The sequence below is a fragment of the Ochlerotatus camptorhynchus genome, unplaced genomic scaffold, assembly GCF_037179485.1.
Source record: "Ochlerotatus camptorhynchus isolate MF236.1 unplaced genomic scaffold, CSIRO-AGI_Acam_v1.1 ptg000055l, whole genome shotgun sequence".
Taxonomy (NCBI): Eukaryota; Metazoa; Arthropoda; class Insecta; order Diptera; family Culicidae; genus Ochlerotatus; species Ochlerotatus camptorhynchus.
Window position 1 is genome coordinate 2,665,764 of NW_027040545.1, and position 18,482 is coordinate 2,684,245.

An 18,482-nucleotide genomic window follows, 5' to 3' on the forward strand; every position below is an offset into this window, starting at 1 on the left:
GTATGAATATGCAATCCAACTTCCACTGTCTGGCAGTGTTTTTATGGAAGAAAAATATTTGCAATATAATCTATTATTATATTATACCGATCCCATTGCAAACAATTTTAGCCCGGAAGTTGAAAGGTGATAGCTGTGTTGGGATTCAGTAACCCATTTCAGAATGCCTGGTCACTCACGTCCATTCCGAGGTTACTTTCACTTACAACAAGCCCCGCATACAATAAGCCCCGTAGTACCGATTTAAAATGTATATTGGTACTGCGTATACACTTCCATCATCAAAGCAATTCCTGCTTTGTAGATGGCACGTATTTGGTAGGATGCATTTCATATTTTTATGTCTAGTTGTAATCAGTTAGATCTCACCGCTTATGTATTGTAGAGATGAACTAGCCTTTAACTAAACATCTCTTAAATAAAGATTTAAAAAAAAGCTTATGTATTGTGTCCTTGCTGCTGAATCTTTGTCATCTCGATTCTCATTGAGTAAGTCTCACCAAATTCCAGCACTTGTTCAATATTATCCAAATCCATCACCAAACTTCCATCTCTCATTATTTGCGAGCATGCGCTATTTTCACTCTTCTTCTTAAATTTCTTAAGGCACTTCACCCAGGTTTTTCAAGCACTCTAGAGGTACCCGTTTTGCCCGCGAATCGGTTCCGGAAGATTCGATCAGAGAAATAACGTTTTCTCCTTGACAAACACAAACAGCGTGCTTTAGAAATTAATTTTTCGGAACGGGTTCCCCTCGACAAGGACACATTTCTAAAGATTTTTGTCTGAATCACGAACACTTAAAAACACTTTTGAAATCATCAATCGCGTTTGAAAATTGCATAAAATCCTAGATAAAATCATAAAACTTCATTCGAAAAAATACAGCTGCAAAAACAAAACACGTCAACTTTTCATCGCGGCCTACCACGATCTTTCTAAATTCCAATTTTATTAGTTAATGTATTAATGGGAAAATTGACTCCTCAGATGCCTCTATAAACACATTCATTCTTCATTCATTCATTAACTATCATTCGTAGCTTGAACTTCCTGAAGGCTTCGATAATCACAATGCAAGCTGAATTTCCAGAGCTCAACAGCATGAGTATATTATGCCTAACGTCCAATATATTTATGTCTAACGTCCATATGCCAAACGTATTTATGCCTAATGTGATACACTAGTTGTACGATATTGATAACGGCCATCATTTCGTCCTGTGGCCACAGAATATTTACTTCGTATCTGAGTTAGTCACCCCTATTCTGTATTTCGTTCGAATCGAAATTCCTATACAAAAAAATATTTTTTTTGTATGAGAATTTCGTTTCGAACAAAATGCAGAATAGGGGTGAGTATTATGACAACCATGAGAATTCCCAGTCGATTTATTTCTTTCAAAGCATCCAACGATCCAATAGAAACACTCCTTGTTTCGTTTATTGACTATTTATTAATATACTTTTATTACTGTACCTCGGATATATCTAATATTATATGAATTATTTATGTTAATCATATAGCTTTGACCACAACCATCATTTTACATATCAGTTTGATAAGTTTGTTCTGTTATTAATTTAAATTTATATAAAATGAATATAAAATTCACCTCTCTATTCCTATGTACGGGTTTGCAGTTATACCTTTTTTTTTCTTCTTTCTGTTGAACTGTATATTTATATATGTGGTTATAAAAATGCATATTCCTTTATCTATCAGAGATTCGTAAAATAAATATTCTGACATAATTTTCTTTTGGTTTTCTCTAGTCACAACACCGTCTGCATGCGCATAAATTTATCCACATGTGTGCTTTTGGATATCAGTTTGTCCATCAACGTATTGGGATTATTCATAAATAGGGTTTATTTACTGGTTCTACTTTTATACCTCTCTCTCGTAACAACGGCGATGAATGAATTTCGTTCCTAATTGGTTCCAAATATTGCTAGTCGTGTTTGCAATTAGCTAGGAACATTCGTTCCATTGCCGATGGTAGCGATTCGTTGATATAAAAGCTTTTATTCACTCGTTAGTTCCTGGGTATTATTTTAAATTTTCCGAGTGGCTGTCTGGTCTGGCAGCCACTGGTCATGTCCCAATACAAGCATTGTTTTTGATGACTTATTTTATGCGCAATACACTTATATGGAATTATTTTATATTATATTTATACAGGTTATAAAATCAACATTTGGATTTCTATAGAATTTACTCACTATCAAATTTCACTCAATGTTTCCGTTTTCGTTAAGCGCCATCGTATTTGGTTTTCGGTATATAAAGGTTCTCTTCCAATTTTATCTTTTGTTCATTTCTACTAATAGAATCATCACGGTAGAATCACATTCTACTCAATTGGAAACTACAAACATGTTAGTAGCGCAACTTGACTCGTTAATTGTATGATTTTTTTTCCCTTGAAACACAGTAAATAAATTTTTCATTTTCATTTAGTTTGTTCTTCTAAACCATTGACAGTGCAGTTTTTGTTTGTTAATTAGATTAGAAAAGGTCGGAAAAAGTTTGATATGGGACATTTGTTTCGGTTGCCTTAGTAACTTCGATAATATGCTGCTGACAAATACGACTTTTGACAAGTTGGCCTTGATTTTTGGGAGACCGTTCTGTGACAAGAAATGGTTTGAATGGACGATTAAAATTTCCATAAAATATTACTATCTATAAAGATATATGCTGAATCCGCTTGCTATGACATTTTGAAACTGGCTGACATTTTTCATTCATGCTTTGTTCTTATTGTTACTTTTTGTAATATTAGACAAACAGTGTCAATTTTGGCTAATGACGTTTAGAGTGTAATACTGAACGATTTTCCCCTGCCTGCCATGCAAAATGTTTTCAGATTCTTTTCAGGATGAATCTTGACATCTTACCTAGTTTTTTTTTCATTGGTTTCGGCGGATAGTATGTGAAGTATACATTTGATTTTTTCTCCCGAAAATGAACAGAGAAGTATTGCTTGATTTTCATTTTAAAATGAAAAATAATTTAACAGCGCGAATGTAAACACATTTGTCATGACATTTGCTTCCATCGATATCGTAGCTAAGAATGACGAGGAAATAATTTTAATTTTAATATTCATGGGTACTGTTATACATTCGTAGGAAAGATACACCAAAAAATCTAACATTGCTACATGACATTTGTCGATCAGGACGACATCTGGTCGTTTGATACAAAATTTAGTTTTTTTTTAAGTTATTTGTTTCGTTTTTTTCAGATAGATACGTGTTTGGTAAATGTAGTTTTTAAGTGTTACTAGCTTGTAATAATTTTCTTGCACAATAGTCTTTGGTAGCTGAACTAACGATTTTGCACAGTGATAAATGATTAAACAAATGTGGGTGTTTAGTATTCGCAGTGGATAGGACAGATGGCACTTATAGTCACCGGATAGTACAGATTACCAGCGCCAGAAACAGCAGCAGCATAGTACTGGTCAGTGGACGACCTTCAGTGCATCCACCATGCTGCATGGCAGCTGGATTTTCACCTGTAATTGACAAACATAAGAAAAATTGAAATGTCACGAATAATCCGGAATAATCCATGCATGAATTGAGCACGAACGGGTAAAAATCACAGTTACCGTTGAGAACGTGGACTGCTACGGTTGCCTGGGCGATGTCAGCCAGAGCGCACGTGTAGTTTCCGGTGTCGTACCGATTGGCGTTCGCAATGTACAATCGGCTCATGGCGCCACCTGTCAGTAGGTCAGTTTTTACGCTGTAGAACGAAAGAAGAAAACGACGAATAATAAAAAGTTATACAAACGCTTGGCCTACAACGCAAATGCTCGATGATGGTAAACGGTTGTAATGGAACCACTTGCTGCCCATAAATGAAGAAACGGCTAATACGCGACCATTGCCAAATCGTCATAAACAGCATCGCATGGTATGTAATTCATTTTACAACTTGTTTTTCTTGTCATCAAAATTTGGGCCATTGCAATTAAATCAAAATATGAGTAGAAAAACAGCTTTTGAGCGTGTAGTGAGATTGTTCAGTATGCAGTGAAAACATATGGTTTTCTGTTTTATATTTTATTATGCCACTTAATATTTTGTCAAAAATCTCGGTTAATGGTATCTTTAAATATTGATATGAGTATATGTATTCAATTAATGAGTTTAAAAATCCGTGTCTCATTGAATAATGTCAGTGCCAACATTTCAAAGAGGCGTAATTGCATTAGCAAACAATGGCTTTAGCCGTCGATTTCTTGCAAATAAATGCTCACCTCTCCAAATTAACAATGCTAGCTGGTAGAGGAGACGTTCCTCTACCTGTTGGTGTCATTGATTTTTATGGATGAGCTTTTATTCGCGAGAAATTGAGGACTAAAACCATTGGATACCAAAGTAATTACGTCCTTTTGAAATGTTGGCACTGATATAGCTGGAAACAACAGTAGTTTGTCGTAAAGGTCATAAATTACTGTAATAACTGTAAGTGATCGCAGTAAGCCGCGTTCAGAGCTGCCAGGTGGTTTTATAAAAAATCTGTATCCACTCTATTAAAAAATCTGTATTTTCTGTATTGATGATTTTTTTCTTAATTAATCATGTTTTGTAGTTTTACAAATACAGTGCATTCCAAATAACCATAAAAAGTGCTTAACCACCTATTCGGGCTATCGTACTAACCATACGGGGTATAATTGCGCCATTTGTGATATCGTCCGTACTTATTTATAAGAGTGATATGAAGCCGTTTGAAAATGTATGGAGATTTTAGTTTCTATTCATTATCTTCCTGATAAGCAGTTTTAAATGCAAAAAAGTGCACGAGCTCATTACTATTTGATATTTTTAATATAGATGAATACAATTAATTACATCATTTGTGTGGTAGTTACACCGAAAAGTCGAGAGATGTCGCCCCGCCAGTGCTGGTAAAATCATTTTTGCAGTATGGAGAATATCAGAAAATCCGCAATTTCTTACGAAATACATTTTCAATGCAAGTAAAATGTTTACGAGTACTTGTATTTGTACCATTTTAATGTGCTCGGGCACTTTTCTTGTATTTAACATACATGCTTATATTGGAAATATTCAATTAATACTGTAAATCCCCATACAATCTCAAATCGTTTACTACCAGCTCCATATGCATCCGAAAGCGGTTGGTCCTCTGGTTGTGAATGCTGTCAAAAACACCATAACATGATTAATTGTCGATGGAAATTTGATAGGTTCCCGAGCAGAGGGTGAGAACAAAATGAAAACAAGAATTATGTTGTTTTCATTATTCCTGATAACTCAAATTGATTTCATTTTGATGGAGTTGATGGCTAACAGAACAAAAATGAGAGCTAAAAGATATGCGAAGAACATCAAAATTATAACATATATTGATATTAGTGAGAACTGCTTGATAACTTATTTTGATATAGATATTTTATTTAGATTAAAAATTTAGTTATCAACATGTTATTGCACGCATGCCGAAAAAACAAAATAAAAATACATTAAATTTTGATGTCATCATGAGTTATTAAAAGGCAGCTGTATAAACGCACAGTGGAATCGATTAAATGTTCCAGAAACTTTTTAATTTTTTTTTTATGTTAGAGGAGCATAGCGACGAGTAAGCTTCTTCTAGTCTTTTGAGCCAAATTGGATTTCGTTTTCTTTCATGTTCGCCTTTTTCCTTCTGTGGCGTTATATTTAGTAGAGAGTCGCGAATTTTGTGATATTCTCCATACTGCAAAAACAGTTTTCCAACCACTGGAGGGGCAAAAACTCTCGGATATTTGATAAAACTACCACTCAACCAAATATGGTTTTTAGCACAACAATTAATTTTGGAGAGAAGGGGGTACGCTGATAAAATCGAGCAAGTTATTTTGTTTTTATAAATTTTGAATTTTTTTTCTCAAGCATTTTATAAAAATCTGTATAAATCTGTATTGTAATTTAAAAATCTGTGATAAATCTGTATTCTGTATCGGGTCTGTATTAAGATTAAAAAATCTGTATAATACAGATAAATCTGTATAAATGGCAGCGCTGGCCGCGTTTGACAGCCGCTTTTTTGCTGCGTGTTTTTCTTCCGAAGATTTGGAATTTTTTGCTTTAAACATTATTTTTTTGTGCTGTAATTGAGTTGCCTTCCGGGAGCCCGGTTCTCCGAGTTCGGATGCCACACTTTCAGCGTGTAGTCTGTCGAAAGTCTCGTCATCATAGACGAGTTTGAACCCGATCCGGTTTGCGGATTAGTACGGGAAAGTGCTGATAAAGTGTCCGTCGCGAGTTTTTTTGGGTGATTCGGTGGCCGACGTTGCCGTAAACCAGCAAGTTTTCGGCTTGCAAAAGTGCTCGGCTGCTGGTTTCTTGCCGGTGTCGAAGATTGCGAGCAATCTGAAGGATGTAGCGGACGGGCGGTAGCTGGTCAACCTGGTCTATACAAGGTGTGGAGATCTAGCCCTCACGTATGTGTTGGTAGAGGGAAGAAGGTAAACATTCTGGGAGAGGATGACTACGACGTCATAGCATTCCAAAGCAAATTTGTGAAAAATGAAGTACAGAAAATTCTAGATATGTTTGCAAGATGATAGCGCTTGCTTATATGCTTTTGTAAAGTATCCGGGAAATATCAGTAGGCGTTTTGTATTTTTATAGTAACTCCTTACTTGGAAACAGGCAAAAACTCACCAGTATTCTGCTTTTTCATGGTATACAGTGTGCTAATAAAATAATCAATTCATTATCTCAACATTTAGTGGAAAAACATTCATAAATTTTGGCTTCATACAGAAATTCTATAATTTATATTCAATTTCCAATGCAAACGCTGATTGAAACAAACGTTATGACGTAACTACGAGCGTACGAAAGAAGCAAATCGTGCGAAGCCGACTGAAAGCCGAGCGAAAAACCAACTTCACCAATACATACAGGCCATCAATTCCACACCTTGTATAGACCAGGTTGGTAGCTGTTGGCCGTGAACGGTTTCTGGGGAAAGCACTAGACGCGAACCTCCTCCCAGATGGCAATGCAAGTAAAGGTAATTGCTATTAGATATTTTTGGAAACCGTGACAGATAGCGAACATGAAGATCCAGTGTAGGTGTCGTGCAAAGGTGTTATATCCTAGACAGATGGTAAGTAGTCGCCGTTGGCAGTACCATTCGTATATTTAAAATTATCCATTAACCGCTGAAACTATTTGAACTATCGCGTATCTTTGTTGTTCATTACATAACAAGCGAAAACTTAATAATATTTTGTCGTGAAGTGTTGTGGTTTTTAGAAGCTCGATGAGGGAGGGATCGTTTATGCTTAGTAAAGGGCGAACACGAAATTATTGCGACACATTCAACAGGGCATAACTTTTTACCATTTGGTAAAAATCAACCAAATTTTGCACACTTTCTCATTAATGTGTATTGTGTACATGCTGTCAAACTCGAAGTCGTGTTTTTCGATTCAACGAAAATGGAGGTGAACCAACGCGAGTTGAGAGAACAAATTCTTTCCAAACACCTGGAATTTCCTGACCTGTCGCACCGGCAGTTGGGAAAAATGTTGAACATTCACCATTCAACCGTCTCCAGAGTGTTGAAGCGGTTCCAGGAGCGGTTGACGTTGGACCACGGCAAAGGAGCTGGAAGAAAACCGGGACCGGAGAACAAAAAGACGGAGGGAAAGGTGAAGCGGATGATTAAAGCAAATCCCAACGTCTCAAGCCGTGATTTGGCTAAAAAGATCGGCATGTCGCAGAGCTACGTCCAGAATGCAAAGAAGAGAGCTGGACTACATACATACAAGGTACAGAACTTCCCAAACCGCGATGAGCGGCAACAATCGACGGCTAAAACTCGGGCACCGAAGCTCTACGAGAAGATGCTGACAAAATATGCTGTGTGATGGACGACGAAACGTATATAAAAGCCGATTTAAAGCAAATTCCGGGGTTGGAGTTTTTCACAAAAGAGAACAAAAAGACGGAGGGAAAGGTGAAGCGGATGATTAAAGCAAATCCCAACGTCTCAAGCCGTGATTTGGCTAAAAAGATCGGCATGTCGCAGAGCTACGTCCAGAATGCAAAGAAGAGAGCTGGACTACATACATACAAGGTACAGAACTTCCCAAACCGCGATGAGCGGCAACAATCGACGGCTAAAACTCGGGCACCGAAGCTCTACGAGAAGATGCTGACAAAATATGCTGTGTGATGGACGACGAAACGTATATAAAAGCCGATTTAAAGCAAATTCCGGGGTTGGAGTTTTTCACCGGCAAGAGCAAGTTCGATGTGGACGACAAATTTAAGAAGAAGAAAATGTCGAAGTTCGCCTCCAAATATCTCATTTGGCAGGCCATCTGCTCTTGCGGACTGAGGAGTGAGCCTTTCGTGACAAAGGGCACAGTAAATGGCGAGATCTACAAATCTGAGTGCCTCGAGAAGCGCCTTTTGCCGTTCTTGCAGCAGCACGACGAAGCTCCGCTATTTTGGCCAGATTTGGCATCATGCCACTATTCTAAAAGTGTCCTGGAGTGGTATGAAGCCAATTCTGTCCATTTTGTTCCAAAGGACATGAATCCGCCAAACTGTCCGGAGCTGCGCCCGGTGGAGCAGTACTGGGCAATAATGAAGCGGGAACTTCGGAAGAGCAAGAAGACAGTAAAAGACGAGAGGGACATGTTAAGAAAATGGAAAAAAAAAACTGAGAAACTGGTACCGGATGACACTGTAAAGACTTTGATGGAGGGCATCAAGCGAAAATGCGTTCAATTTTACACTCAAGGCTCCATCGATTAACTTTTCTTTTGATTTTTGAAGTAAATATATGTATAAAACTACGCTAAAATTTTGGTTTGATTCTAAACATTATAAGAAAATTGGCATGACATTTTCGGTGTCGCAATAATTTCGTGTTCGCCCTTTAGAATATCATGAGTTCAATCCCAAGTTCTCCCACAACATAATAAACCGCCATCGTTGGGTTCCGAGAGTATAAAGCGCAGTTAATAACCAAAAATTGAATTGTTTAAACCCTGATTTTCGGAAAAGGTTCATGCGTGATCCAGTTAGGAAGACATTGTTGGCTGCTTACGGGGACGTCGCTTCATTTGAATAGCTTTTCGTTAAGTCGGTCGTAGATTGTGGTAATGTAAGGAGCACGGTGGCTATAGAGCAACCGTTTTTGCTTATTGAGTAGAAGATCATGGGTTGAAACTCAAGACTTGTTACATTACTGAGTTGATTTATACAAGCCTCTATCTAGTATATAATATATAATATATAATATAAATTTGTAGAACGATTCGGAATAGTAATAAGTACATTTAGGCAAATGTGTCTGATCCGGTTCGGAAGACATTGTTAACTACTTTCGAAGATTTTATTTCATTGTAATAAGATAAGATAAGTAACCGATAATGAACGATCGTCGGTCGTAATGATGTAAGGGGCACGGTGGCCTGAAAGCGACCATTTTTGCTTACTGAGCAGAAGATCGGGTATGTAAAAGAAGTAATATTTGAGTTTTAGGATGATCATCTTTATAAGAATAATGAATTCATCGACAGTATAAAATTTTAGTTTTATACAATATACAATTTAACCAAAACCCCATATGTATAATGTCAATAAACCATAATTGTTGAAAGTAAAAAAAAGTCCACAGGGCTGTCATTTACAGTACGTTCAATAAGTTCGAATACAACTTTTCATTGTTGTGTAGGTGCGCACTATGTGTAGTCTGTGTATTGGTATTGGTGTCAGCTTTAGCATCATATATAGGGTAACCGACGCGCACGGTGTCGACTTGCTGTCATTTGTTGTTTGTTTACCGCGACGTCGTAGTAAAGTTGTTTGCGAGAGGTGAGCGACCCGGCGCATATTCCGGCGGTTGAAATCCCACGGGGTGAAGCGGAATTTTATCTATACAACCATTTGTCGGTACCAGGAGACGGGCTCGACCAAGGATCGTGCGAGATCCGGGCGGCCGCGATCGGCGAGAACGCCAGCAGCCATCAAGGTGGTGAGGGAGCGGGTTCGTCGAAAAATGAACCGCTCGATCCGGAAGACAGTTGCTGAAGTGGATGTTATGATCGGGACTGCCCACACCATCATGTCGAAGGACCTGCGATACAAGCCGTACAAGAAACGCAAGGTTCACGGGGTAACGGAGGCTACAACGAAGAAGAGGCTGGACAGAGCCAAACTGATACTTTAGCGACACGCAGCTCAGGAGTTCGTGTTTACTGACGAGAAACTCTTTGTCTTGCAATAGCCACACAATGTCCAAAAGGATCAACGGTGGGTGCCGACGTTGGCCAACATCCCCCCGTCACAAACAATCATCCCGCGATTCCAGAGCGCCACGCCGGTGATGGTTTGGTGTGGGGGCGTATCCAGGTGTGGGAAGCTCCCACTGATGTTTATCGAGAAAAACGTGAAAATCAACGCCATGTACTATAAGACCGAGGTTCTGGAGAAGGTTGTGGACCAGGCACTTCGGGACCTCTACGGAAAGGATTACGTCTTTCAACAGGACGGCACACGGCGAATATCGTCGTGAGCACAATTGACCAATTTTAGAAGCTCATTTCCAAGATCTGGGACGAGATCCCGATGAACCAGGTGCGTGCCGCGTGTGATTCTTTTGAGAAACGTCTCAAGCTTGTCATACAGTACAAAGGGGGGGGGGGGGGGGGTGGATTGCTCCCAGCTAAAATGTCGTAAAGGTTCTCAATAAACATTGCTTCAATAAAAATTGACTCTGTAGGTATAGTATTGTAGGTTAAAGTAGTGTTAAAAAATTGGAAATCTTATTTAAAGTATTCGGCCAAACGGCATTTGGATAAACAACCCATTCAGCCAAACAGCATTCGTTCAAACGGCATTTGGCCAAATGGGCGGACACCCTTGATTTTGGCTCCTTTTGAAGTTCATATTTTTCGAGTTTGTTTCCCCTGGCTGGTATGATCTCTACCCATGATCCAGTGGTAGAAGATTGTTAAAAAACTGAAATTTTACACGCAAACCATGATTTTATTACAATGAATGTTAGTTCCATCTCCTATCATCCTCTATTCATAAACATCTCAGCGAATGTTAGAAGTTGACCTTGCAGACGATGCAATGACTTTTAAGCTTTTTTTATTCCGCGTTCTTTCTATGCTTTCACCTACACAAGCAATCATTTGCCTTGATTTTTATGTATACTATGGTAGAACGACGCACACACTTGTCTCGAATCTCTCCAGCAGAAAGAGCAAACGAAATCGAGTATGCGAAGACATGAGCGCTTCTTGATTGTTTTTAGCCTGTCCATACCACGAAGCAAGGAGAGAGCAGTGGAGAAAGCACAGGTCTGTTAATCACCACGTTCGTGGTTGAAGCAAGTCACACCCCAGTCGGCAATCGTTTTTTTTTCGACATGATTAATTACACTCACTAATACACTTCACATTTTTATTTCTCCATTTTTTTGCATTGGACCGCAGCTCAGTGTATCGCATCATGCGGTCTCCACTAACATCCTCTGATGATAAATCCCACATAATTGTAAGCGAATCTTACATCCTCCGGTTGGGTGTAGGGATTGAGAACAATAATGACGAATTTCACGTGAACTTGACTATTAAGTTGGCAGTATCCTCTCAGATTTAATGGAACATTGTGGATGAAAATATGTTGTCTACTTAAGTAACTTTGCATACTAATTTTCTTTAAAAAAAATCTAGACCATTTGACCAACTTTTTTTACAAAAATTATGTGCACTTTCAGAAAATGTCAAATCATTGGAAATATCATTCCCAAAATGACCCCATTTCCGGTCTATTAAGCACAACACTCACTTCGTATTTCTTAATCTAACGTAGTTTAGCACCAAAAGGAATGTTATTATTACTGATGGCTTCTAAATTTATTTACCTTTTCGTACGTACTGTAATATTTAATAAAGAGAAACCAATCGTTGAGATATTGTCAAAAGTTTAACACTGCTTCCAACGCATTGAAACACCATTGAAACGCCAATGAATTCACTTCGGCCTATCGGATGAAATTAAAGATTGATTCGGTCGCTCCGCTTCATTTGTTTTTGAGAATATTGGGTGCAAACATTCATATCACGCGTTCTTATTGAACTCGTTCGGTAGCATTTGAACTAAAGTATCGTACTAAACGCATAATTTCCCTGTTAACACCTAAATCATGGATTTATTTGATGTTTTCTGTTTGATAGGCCCAAAAGGGTGCGTAGGCAGAAGTAGTTATCTATCCTTTTTTTTTAATATGAAAATATTTCTTCTTGAAAAATTCATTTCCGGAAACTAAGATTTTTTTTTTGTAAAAGATGGAGTAATTATTCGAAACACTCCTATTGTTGTTGTACGTTAGAAACGTTAGATTCCTATTGTTGTGTATGAAGACCCAAGATCTGAACTTTTACAGGATAAAAGTTATTCAAACTACAAATTTTTCATGTTTACACTGAATTAAATCTCAACAGATGAATTTCGAATTGAACTTATAAACCTCTAAACGAAAGGTTAAAGGGTCTTTTTGAACGCAATTAAATATTTTTGAAATGGACTGGTTCCGGAAATATGGCTGGAACATGTTGTTCTAGTCGAGTTGGCGTGAAATCCGTCTAATGTCCAATATGCCAGATAAATAAAGAAATATGGTCCACTTTTTGGGAGAATTTTTTTTAAATATTTGTCACAACGGCATGGTTTTCAATGACACTTTTTTATTTATTATATATTATAGCTGTAAGCACAATATTTTCGTGATTCCGTTGATTTATCGCGTAAAACATTGAAACTCCATTTTACTCAGAATTTAACTTCGCCATATATTTATTTATGGACAGTTCGCTACTAGAGCCAATTAAAACCATTTAAATTCCTTCTACCTACTTCAAATTTTGCTCAAAGCAGTTCAAATGAAGCAACGATTGAATAGAATTCCACGGAACAACACCTGCTACATGTTGCTTCCTTTTCGTTCCAATGAACCGGCAGTGGTGGTGTAAATGAAAATTACATCCTTCGGGCGCTGGCTGTGCGCTGTCAATGCCAAATTCAATCATGTTGAAAATAAAGCACACAAGCGAGTAATTTTGCTTCCGAGAAGCATTATAGTGGGCCGCGTCGGCGTGGTGTCAAGCAGAAGTGATTTAAAGCTTTCTTCCCTGTTTGGCGCAATTGTACCTTCAACATCGTTTTCCGGGAAAATGTACAGTAATGACTCGATTTTGGCAGCCCCTCATCAGAGCATCAGACTTTTATCGTTCTATAATTTAATATTTTGGTGCAATAAGACCACTGAAAAAGTGCATGGGTTTCGTAGAGCATTAGAAAAGATAGATTTTCAAAATGGGGGCTGAAAAAATCGGGTCATTACTGTATTATCACTTCAAGTGTATCGCATTCAATTGAGTTTCTTTTTATCGCGAAACGAAACGGTTTCTGGTGAATTTTCTTCGTACAATAGAAAAAAAAAGAGAGAGCAGCACAGCCAGAACCGATGGTGGAAATTTAGTCTCTCGGATTAGGAGAATGATTAGTGTATGTGTGTGGGTTTGTGTTTCACGCGAGAAAAAGCATGCAGACTTTTGTAAGTAATAGCATTCCTTTTGTATCACCGTATGTCTCCAGCAAATCAATTAACAATGTTGATGAAATATTCATTTACATTGTTAAGGTCAAGCAGGAGAAAATAAGAGTGGAAGCGGAACAACGCGGCAGTGGAAAAGGCGATCTGAGTAAACCAAGAGACTGACCACAACAACGTGGAAAATCATCCATACAGATTTTTATAAAAAATATATGGACCGTGGCAAAATCGAAAATGCTAAATGGATTCTTCCTTAACACTTTTAGCTCCAAACCCCCCAATATATTGATACGTGTGGGGTTCGCTTTATGAGTTATGAAAAAAGAGATAATAGATGAAGAGAATCGATCATTGCAATAAGGCTCTTTTGTTTCAGATACCGGTAGCTGGAAAATAATAAGATATTTTTGTTAATTTTAAACTTCGATAAATATAGAAATTTGATAGCAAAATTTGCTGCCGATTGGCTTTTTTCAGCTGAACTACTGGTTGCGTGCCCAGTGCTTCTACATGAACAGTGAAAACTTTTCTGTATATCACATAAACGCCATGTTGTATAAAAAGTTTTTCAATCGGAGACGTGATGCGATATTTATAACTTATATTTCTATTGAATATCAGTTTAATTCATCAAGATTTCATTATTAGTCATACCGGAAAAGTCAACATAAATCTGGTTTACTTCCGCTAGGAAACCGTTTAAGCCATTCCAGATGAAAGTACCAAGGATAACAAACGCTTCATTCGAATAAATTTCATCAATTTAGGCATGATTCTGATAAACGACACCCACCCATAACCGGAGGTCGTCTCCAAAGTATCTAATTATAAACTTTCTTTTCCCATTGGTGGGACCGTAGCAGCTGATGGGCGTGATGATGATGGTGATGATAATAGTGATGATTCCAGGACACTGGATACGTGTGTCACATTAGAAGAGTCGGTTGAATCAAAGCTCGAAAATGATTTGATGAACTTTTATAAATTAATTACCTGATTCCGCCCCGGCTGGTGTCATAATTCAGCATCCTCATACCATGCTTCCACGTCACGTAGCTCGTAGGCTGCGGGACCTTGCTGATGATACACTTGAGCTCGATGGTGCTACCTGCTTTGTAAAATTTGTCTATAGTAGCTAAGCCTCGCTCGTCGACGATTTCCACTCTGGGCACTGTTGCAGTTTCAAAGTTGGAAAATGAAGAGAAAAGGAGGCCATGTGAAAATCTTTATTTAATAGCGATACCTACTACTCGTTTTCACTCGCTCACAGTAGGCCGGGCGGATGGGGGTTCGATTAAATGACGAGAAGGGGTTTGTTGATTACTGTCTGGGTTGGGATGCAAATAGACTTACCTACTACGATCAGATATACAAGAAACACCAGAGGCGGATGGGACGAAATCTGACACTCGTACAGGCCCTCATCTCGTTCATTTGCATACTGGATCAGGAGCTGCCAATCATTCGGTGTCTGATACTGCAACGAGTAGCGAGAGTCACTGCTGTACGTGTGACGGCCTACTGTGATTAAATGAATGTCATCACCTTTCCGGCGCACCCAGGTTACCTGTGAAAGAGGTTGGAGCGAGAGGGCAAATGGTGAGAAAGAGACAGACGACCATTAGGTTGGAAGCACCAGGAATGGTGCAAATTAGGCTTCTTGAGTTAATTACGCTTCAAAGGAAATATGTACACATACAGTTCGTTCCCTCAAATCGTTTACGCGACAGTGCAGATACACGTCGTTGCCAAGCTGTGTGGTTACATTTGCCGTCATGTTCGTGTCGTCGAAAAACGGATACGGGTCATGGGTGGTGCTTTCCTCCGACTCCTCTTCGATGTCGTCATCTGGCAGATCGGTGTACGGGGAGGAGATGTCTTGCCAGAAGTGTCGCGGTATTGTTTTGAAAGTGTTATCATTTAGCCCGATTTTACCGACTAAAAACGAGCCAAAAAGGGGTTGCGGCGCCAAACGTGTGAAATGGAGCAGAAAAACACAAAGGATCATTTTCAGTTGGAGGTTATTTGCATTTTTCTCATTTGGTTGGTTTGTTTTTCGCTGGAAAGGGGAAATTGCAATTTGTCCTACCTTGTATTGATCCGGTGAGGTGGTGCAGCGAAACGAGGGTTAATATAAGCCGAAACGTTGGATGCCTCATAGCAGCATTTTATAGTGGTCGTGCTGTTTTTATTATCAATCTTTTATTGTTCCGAGCAGTTGTTGGCGGTTGTGACTGTTGCTGCTGTTGTCGGGTTTGGGCAATGATTAATACTCATGTTTTATTGTGCATCGTAATGAATCACAACCTGTAATAAAAAAAAAGGCACTACTTGAGTGAATGTTTCAAATTCTTCTTCGTGGGCTGTTTGTGGTTTATCCAATCAGAATGTCATGAAAGTTTGTGGGAAATTGCAGGAGAAAATCATAGCAGGCTGTGGTTGCAAATTGCAGTTTTTGGGCATGGCATAGACTGAGGTTAACATCTACGATTTATTCCAAAACGGAGCAAGGCTCGAATATTGCTAATAGAAGAGATATTATAGACCGCTGGCATAGATCGGGGAAACACAAGGATGAATTTATTACATCCTCTGCATACACTGTTAGACACAATGAAGTGTAGTCTTTTTGATATCTTATTTTTCACTTATGAAATACAAAAAAAAAGAGTTTTACTTAATGTGTCGTCCTTTGGCCTTCAGGACCTGATGCAGGTGCTTCGGTATGCCCTCCACCAGGTTCTTTAGGTGCTGTGGATCTAGCTCTTCCAAGGCGCGGTCCAGGGCTTCAAATTCTCGATGAGGTTGAGGTCCGGGCTTTGTGAAGGCCATTCCAGTGGTTTGATCTGACAAGACCGGAAAAAAGACTTGGTCTTCTTGGCAGTATGCTTCGGGTCGTTGTTCTGCTGAAATACGAACTTCTCTTCAAGGCCTGGATTTTCCCGCAGGATGTTGTTGTAGGAATCTGTCGTCATTATTCCGTAGATTTTCACAAGGCTGCCTACTCCACCGTTCTGGAAAATGACTGAGATAATGCGTACCACCAGTACTTCGCGTACTTGAAGGTTATAAAATAGACCCGTCACGCAAGTGAAAGTGGTCCTTAGCCTCTTGCCCAGTAGCTCCTATCCCTTTCTTCCCTGCGGCGACGGCTGGGGTTCGAGTAACCTTAGGGAAGATCGGGTAGCCAACCTCGGAGGGAACTTTGGTCGTATGCTGACAGGGAAGGGGGAGCTGCATCCTTTTCGGAGGATGTGGCTTACAAAACCCAATCGTCTGTTGTCCATGTTAGGGGCGGCTCAAACAGCGTCTGACTGGCATCCAGCGGCTGAATACGAAATGCTTCTCCCCGAAAGCTATACTCAAGATGGCAGTCCCATCACGGCGGATAGAAGACCTTAGGCCAACCACCTACTGTCTCCGAAACCATCAGATGTGTTACAGAAACCTTACGAACTGATTATAAAAGGCAACGACTGTTAGCGCTAAACAACGGACAAGAATTGGAACATGGAATGTACTGACGCAGGGTAAACTGGCAAAACTCGCCAGTGAGGCCCGCCGTATGAAGCTAGAAATCCTGGGACTTAGTGAAGTCCGCTTGCCGAACTTTGGAGAACACAAGCTGCCTTCGGGACAGGTACTTTTATATTCTGGTATGCGAGGTGAGTTGGCTTTCTGCTTAGCGTCACAGACGACGCTCATCGAGTTGTAACCTATCAATGAAAGAATAATCTTTCCCATATTCAGAACACGGGTCCAAAACCTTACCATAATCCAATGTTATGCGCCAACCGATGCTGCCGAATTGCAGGACAAAGAGAACTTTTACAGTCAACTGAATGCTGTCGTGGATAAGACTTCAAGAGGTGATATCAAGATCTACACAGGCGATTTCAATGCAAAGATCGGCTCCGACAACTCGGACTATGAGCGCATTATGGGACGTCATGGTCTTGGAGATATGAGCGAGAACGGCGAGCTGCTAGCATAGTTGTGTGGCAACAACGGCATGGTGATCGGGGGTTCGCTCTTCCCCCATCGCCCAGTGCATAAAGTCACATGGGTCTCCCGTGATCGATATACAGAGAGCCAAATCGACCACATCTGCATCAGCCGAAAATGGAGACGGAGCCTTCTTGATTTTCGGAATAAACGCAGCGCTGACATCGCGTCTGACCATCATCTCCTGGTCGGTGAGATCCACCTACGCATTGCGCGGGTTCAACGGCGGGAGTAAAGGGCGAACACGAAATTATTGCGACACCGAAAATGTCATGCCAATTTTCTTATAATGTTTAGAATCAAACCAAAATTTAGGGTAGTTTTATACATATATTTACTTCAAAAATCAAAAGAAAAGTTAATCGATGGAGCCTTGAGTGTAAAATTGAACGCATTTTCGCTTGATGACCTCCATCAAAGTCTTTACAGTGTCATCCGGTGCCAGTTTCTCAGTTTTTTTTTTCCATTTTCTTAACATGTCCTTCTCGTCTTTGACTGTCTTCTTGCTCTTCCGAAGTTCCCGCTTCGTTATTGCCCAGTACTGCTCCACCGGGCGCAGCTCCGGACAGTTTGGCGGATTCATGTCCTTTGGAACAAAATGGACAGAATTAGCCTCATACCACTCCAGGACACTTTTAGAATAGTGGCATGATGCCAAATCTGGCCAAAATAGCGGAGCTTCGTCGTGCTGCTGCAAGAACGGCAAAAGGCGCTTCTCGAGGCACTCAGATTTGTAGATCTCGCCATTTACTGTGCCCTTTGTCACGAAAGGCTCACTCCTCAGTCCGCAAGAGCAGATGGCCTGCCAAATGAGATATTTGGAGGCGAACTTCGACATTTTCTTCTTCTTAAA

At 39.6% G+C, this 18,482-nt stretch overlaps 1 protein-coding gene across 1 annotated transcript in view; it reads right to left on the bottom strand.

Annotated features, from left to right (window-relative positions):
- Positions 1 to 1,454: 1,454 nt before the first annotated feature.
- Positions 1,455 to 18,482, bottom strand: part of dpr14 (defective proboscis extension response 14) — a 42,520-nt gene continuing 25,492 nt past the window's right edge. Inside the window, exons 2-7 of the mRNA XM_065239501.1 lie at positions 15,714 to 15,931; positions 15,324 to 15,562; positions 14,978 to 15,191; positions 14,618 to 14,795; positions 3,624 to 3,760; positions 1,455 to 3,527 (exon numbers count right to left, since the gene is read on the bottom strand). Coding sequence (XP_065095573.1) covers positions 3,421 to 3,527; positions 3,624 to 3,760; positions 14,618 to 14,795; positions 14,978 to 15,191; positions 15,324 to 15,562; positions 15,714 to 15,783 — 945 coding nt within the window. The 5' untranslated portion in view covers positions 15,784 to 15,931 and the 3' untranslated portion in view covers positions 1,455 to 3,420. The remainder of the gene's footprint in view (positions 3,528 to 3,623; positions 3,761 to 14,617; positions 14,796 to 14,977; positions 15,192 to 15,323; positions 15,563 to 15,713; positions 15,932 to 18,482) is intronic.